Source organism: Aptenodytes forsteri, unplaced genomic scaffold (assembly GCF_000699145.1).
Source record: "Aptenodytes forsteri isolate BGI_AS27 unplaced genomic scaffold, ASM69914v1 Scaffold257, whole genome shotgun sequence".
NCBI classification, from domain to species: domain Eukaryota; kingdom Metazoa; phylum Chordata; class Aves; order Sphenisciformes; family Spheniscidae; genus Aptenodytes; species Aptenodytes forsteri.
Genome location: NW_008795194.1, coordinates 269,343 through 275,342, shown reverse-complemented (window position 1 = coordinate 275,342; position 6,000 = coordinate 269,343). Strand labels below are relative to the sequence as shown.

The 6,000-nt window shown below is 39.8% G+C and overlaps 1 protein-coding gene across 1 annotated transcript in view; it reads left to right on the top strand.

The window, feature by feature from the left end:
* The first annotated feature begins 287 nt into the window (after positions 1 to 287).
* The window catches only part of FASTKD1 (FAST kinase domains 1), a 23,506-nt gene continuing 17,793 nt past the window's right edge, over positions 288 to 6,000 (top strand). The window contains exons 1-5 of the mRNA XM_019471886.1: positions 288 to 462; positions 2,379 to 2,465; positions 3,399 to 3,900; positions 4,199 to 4,267; positions 5,232 to 5,357. Coding sequence (XP_019327431.1) covers positions 3,566 to 3,900; positions 4,199 to 4,267; positions 5,232 to 5,357 — 530 coding nt within the window. The 5' untranslated portion in view covers positions 288 to 462; positions 2,379 to 2,465; positions 3,399 to 3,565. The remainder of the gene's footprint in view (positions 463 to 2,378; positions 2,466 to 3,398; positions 3,901 to 4,198; positions 4,268 to 5,231; positions 5,358 to 6,000) is intronic.

The following is a 6,000-nucleotide window of genomic DNA, read 5'->3' as shown; positions in this document are numbered from 1 at the left end:
CCGGCGGGCGTCGGCGTCCAGTACGCGCGCGTAGGAGGGCTAGGGCCCGGGACCCCTCCCGCGGTGGGGAGGGCCGGCTAAGCCGCGGCGGAGCGAGTCGGCTCCGGGGGGCCGGGTCCGGAGCTTTCTCCCGCCGAGCATGGCAGTGCCCTCTTTCTCCCAGAGCGCACGCGCTTAATGCGGCCACAGTTGGGCTAAACGGGGCGGGGGGAGCGCCGGGTGGTGGCGGGAAACGAGCCTGACGCTGCGGTTTCCCCCCTGCCTGCGGGTGGGGGGCAGCAGCGCCCTGGCCGCCGCCTTGAGGGCTGTGCGGCGGCTCGGCCCCTTCCCCCGCTGATTCTGAAGCGCTTCTGGGTCAGATTCTCCCCGCAGGAAAGGAGGAGGCGGGCTTTCCGCGGGTGACTCGGCAGCAGCGCGGCACGGAGGCAGCCCCGGCGGCGCGGGGCGAAGGCAGGACACGAGGTAGGCCGCTGCTGGTACCCGTGTGACAGGGATGTTGTACTGCTCACGGCATGGCTCACGAAAACTGAGGGGACTCTGGCAGACAGGTGAAAAACACTCTATACTGCACAAGCAGCTCTCTTAACACTTAGTTACTTAAATCTTTAATACTTCTTATACTTGGGGAGTGGCGGGTGTCCGCGTTTTCTCCTTTGTGGAAGACTTCCTGGCTGCCTGTAGTTTGTAATACAGCCTTGAAAATGCTTAGTGTGTTTCAACTGATAGGAAATGATTTTAAAGAATTTCTTGTCCTTTTAGTGTATATTTTGCATGGTAAGTAGAACACTTTAGAAATAGTTCTTCAAGTAGATACAAATTTCCTATTTTTAATCTATGTATTTGTAAGTTTCAAAACCTCCAACGTTTCCTATTGATTTCCTTTTTATAAGACATTATAATTAATTACAATTTAAAATTGCATACGAGTGTGTGGTAAATCACTTGCATCTCCTAAATACCTTCCAGAAGGAGAAATATTTGGAAACTTCGTGCAGACTGTTTTAGATAGAGATCCTGGTTCCCAGTCATTAGGATAGGGCATGCAAGGTCCACTGCAGCACAAGAAGGGGAAAGGATGTATTACCTGGGCTTACAAGGAAATTATTTGAGCCTGAAGTTTTTATATTCTCTTCAGGTATCTACTTCATCCTGTCTTCTGGCAGCTTAGCTTGCCAGTACTGTGGGGAGTAAATGTGAATTGATATTGTAACATTTTTTCCATCAGGTAGACATAGGAAAATAGAGGAACCATAAGCAAGGCAAAAATACACTAAAAAGCCTTTGCTTAATGTTCTTTAATACAGTACATGAAATCTTAAAAACAAGTTTAAATATGTCAGTATTCTCTTAAAGGTATTTGTCTGATGCTGTCTTAGTTCTCTAAAACAGGATTAAGAAAAAAAAAAAAAACCTGTTGATTTGCAGCTTGGACTCCTGACATGGTCATACAAAAAGGTTAAAAATTTGTGCTGGTTTTCAAGCTGTACTTTACTGTCACGTCATTAGAGGGGAAATGCTTTTTTCCTCTCTTTAAACTAGGTAGTTTGTATAGTTCAATAGTTCTGGTAACTCTGTATTGCGGCTTCTGCTTAGAAGCTGTTGGTGGAACAGTCAATCACTTCTGCTTTTAATTAGTGTCACTCTATCTGATTTGCTCTATTTACGTGGCAAAAGGGAACAGAAAAAGTATTTTTAATTAACTGGAAAATCTGTGGAGTAAAAAAATTGCCAAATGCTCTGGTAAATGTGGTTAATTTAGTACTTGAGACTTTGTGGAAGATTACTAGATTGTGATTTAACAGTGGCTTGACCAACCTTTGATCTGTATTTTAGCTTATTTAATAGACATTATAAAATCTCATAAGAAGTCCCAGCAACTTCTAAAAACATGTCGTTGTGTACTAAGAGGGAAAAGCCAAAAATACTTTTTATGGAGATTACATGGAATAAATAATGTCATACAACTTTTCTCAGTGATAAAGTGGAATAAATTCTTTGTAAAGACAACTATCGTATGGAACAAATAGAAGCAATAAAAGCAATCTCTGAAAAGGGACTATAAAGCGAATTGTTGTTACAAAAGGTACTTAATACATAGTATCTGGAAAATTTGTACCTTTTATTTTTGTATGCTTTCATTTTGCATAGGGAAGAAAACATTTCCTATTATAACAGACCATAAATTAAAATTACTTCATTTTAGCTTTCCTTGTATCTGCCCCAGTGTCAGCAACAGCACTGTAGTACAGTATGTCATATGACTTTTTATTCTCTGAAGCTGATTGTGCAGACATCAAAAGAAATCCAGATATATCCAGTTTTGTGGAATGATTTCAGTACCTTACACAGACTGCTCAAATAAGTTTTTTTCTTGGTAGACGTAGTGCGTGCTGCTGCCATCGCCTTGATAATGTTACACTGATGGAATCATGCCTACAGTTGAAGAGCATTCAAGTTTGCTGAAGGTATGGTATGTTGATAATTTTTGTTGTTAATGATTATATCTCCTAAAGCAAGACTTCTAGAGTTTTCCATGATCTCTGAGCTAAGGTGTACCATGACATTTACCACCACTGGTTTGTGTTCCACAGCTTGGAACCAGTTTTGTAGGTTGTAGAATACAGAGTTGTTAGCACTGTGTACAAACTGGGGGGCATATAAGAAAACAAATTAATACTTGCCAAATTTCAATAGATAAGGCTGTAGCTTCCACTATAATTTGGGGAATTAGGTTGCTTTTCTTTTGTGCAGTGGGTGATTTCAGCTGGTGCGTTGTGACTGATCAATATGCTATATTACAAAGGTGGTCAACCTTCCTGACTAGAAGCCATATACCAAAATATTCATGTGTTTACAAGACATAGGCCACATACTAAAGAGAGCAGAGTGGAAAGGAAACTCTGGGAGAGGCTCATAGATAGGATACAGTAGATATCAGTGTGGGATGGATGCACATATAGAGCCAGAGGAATCCAGTGATGCCAGCTCAGGAGCTCTTGCCATCTCACTTCCTTTTACCACCAATAGTTGTATTTTCTGGCAGTTCCTGGACCCCAGTTTGGGGTTATGGAGTGGCCTAGTGAGAGCAAGCCTCACTTGACTTTGTCATGTAGTGCCTGCATGTCAAAAAGCTCAGCTTTGCCTTCTCAGTAGTAGCATGATAGCACATGTGCCTTTTAAAGGCAGGTTTCTAAATCTGAAAACTTACCGGGTGGACTAACTTTTCTTAGTGCTTGTGAGCATGTCAGTGTTCACTGTTGGGAGCTTCTCTGAGGAGAATCCAGGCTGCAGGTTCTTCTCAAGCTTACCTTACTCAGAACATTAAAAGGTAGAGACGTTGATTTTTAGCTGGTAGTTATGACTGTACTTAACTGCTTTAATTCTGTCTCATTTTACAGGTGCCTCAGAATTGAATTCTTCTTAATACAGTGACCATACAGGATGAAAGAAAAATGATCTTCTGTTTTTGAAATATTTGAGTTTGTTCTTTGTAACAACATGGGTTACTGTGAAAAGTGAAAGAATCTTTCTGGACACTTTAAAGATAGCTGGTAGGCATAGAAAAATGTTTTGTTTGAGGCAGGTTTGCTTGTTTACACTGAGACATTACCAAGCTCGGACTCTGAGTAGTGATCTGCTTTTGAGCCAGATAAATAGCTGCACCCATGAAGATGAAGTGTTCAGCCTTGTTGGAAGGAACAAGGCCAGGCTTTCTGAAAAACATGTGGGAATTGCATTGAACATGCTGTGGCAATTGCAAAAGAAGAAGCCGCTTCTCTTAAGGACTAGTGACTATATAAGAAATCACTCCCAGTTTCTTACCCTTTGCATTTTAGCAGAAAACAAGGCGGAACACATGGAAGATGAGGCCGTAGTGGACACCCTATATAGTATTCTGAGGTAAGCAGCATTATGTTGAATTCCACATCTATACATTTTGTGTTTGGTAATAAAAAGAGATGGAATTTTGACTACAAAGCCATCCTATAAGGAGATTGGGAGACTGCCCTGTCCCAGCTTCTGTACTCTGACTGTGTGACACAGACAACTTAACGTCCTGTGCCTCAGTTTTTGAGATGCAGGCAGAACTGATCTGTTTTGCACTCCCAGTAAATGGAGTTATGATTATTGATGCACAAATGTTTATAATCTGTTTATAACTTTTGAAGCAAACTTCAAACTATTATGTCTTCTGAAGGCTCAATGTTGAAGACCACGATTCTCTAGCAGAAGTGCTTGTCACAGAAGCATGGAAAAGATTAGAAAGGCAAGTACTGTACTGCTATGCTTTGTGAAAGGTATAAGTTGCAAGCGTGATTTGCTTCACCTGAGGCTACACAGAGTTCTCAAAGAGTATTTACAACATGTTTAAAACATTATATGAGTATTTTAGATGTCAGTTGTATTTTTGAAAGTTTTGGAAATTATTTCTATACATATGGAGGCTTTGAATATTGATGGACTTTGGTACACAAATGCTTGAGAGATTCAGATAATGCAACAACCTGGATCGCCACTGATTTTGAAATGTATCGTCTATGTAGACTTACATGTTTGAAGTAAATTGCAGGTTTTAATATTTACAGTTTTATCTTAGTGCTTGCTGTCCAACTCTTAAATGGTTGTTAGAACCCTGCTCATCTCAATTTTAGTAAAAACCTTTTGTATTAAAACATCAACATTTTCCCTTTGTGCAGTTTTTTATTGTTTTTTGTTGGGGTTTTTTTGTGTTTTTTTTTTTATATTGTAATTTTCGTCCTTTAATCTCAGGTTAATGGCAGAAGCTAGTGTCAGTCTTGGCACCAGCATCACAGAATTGCCTCTCCCAGCTTAACACCTGGGGCATCTTGACAAGTAAATAAATTCAGTGTAGCTTGAACACAAAATGACATTCAGGTAATAAATTACTCATTTTAGCTATTTCACGTCATTGCTTGAGAATGTAATCTTTATAGATTTCTTACGCTGGTCTGGTTAAATGAAGAACTTCTGATTTTTGTAGAGTTCCATATGCACAATATGCTTTAATATGAAATACCTAGGTGTTTTGGCGAAGTCCAAGGTATCGCTATAGGTGACCAAATAGAAAATGCTTAGATATTTTGTTTCCTTGTTTTGTAATTTGAATATAACCTTGTCTTTTATATAATTGTTGAAGTAGATTTTTGTCTTTAGTTATTCACTAGAAATAAAAGGTAAATATTCTGTGTCTGTCTTTGATGTCTTGGCAGGCTTAGTTTGCCAGCTCTGTCTAAATTCGCACTGTGTTTATACAAGCAACGCAGACATTTCAGTCCCGTAATTGGCAAAGTAGCTCATATTGTGGACATGAAACTGAATTCTATACAGGATATAAGGTAAGTGTCAGAATGAAACTGAGTAGCAGGAGAAGCAATATGTCACAATTATGGGGCTGCCTTTGCTGAACGCTTTCCCTTTTTCTCAACTGGAGGTTGCTTTTCTTCAGTTTGGGGTTTGTGGGAAAGAGGTGATTTGTATTCGTGCGTTGATTTTCATGGACAGGTCTGCTTAGGTGAATGCATTTTCCCAATGATTTTGCAAAGAATTTCTCTATAGCCAATTTAAACACTTAATTAAAACTAAGATTCTACTTACAGTGGAAAACCAGCAGATATTGCTTTATCCTGATTCTAAATTTTACATGGACTTTTTTGAGAATTTAGAGGCTATTGACTCACCAGAAGATGTTTTTCTTCCTTGACATTGATAGTTTCTCTACTATGACATGGATTTAGTATACTATTGTGAATAGCAATAAGGAGTCTAAAAGCAATGTTATTTTTATTTATCTTCAGAGCATTTTTTTTTTTGTCAAGTTGAATTAATCAGTTCTCTTGCTAGCTCGCCTAGTGCATTACCCTAATATTAAAATCACCAGCCTTAGTCAAAGAAGTCCAAGCTTCTTTTTGCCTCTGTTCCCCCTGGGCCGTTACAGCAAAGGCTGCTCTTCCTTTTTTCTGCTTTATACAGCACCAGCAG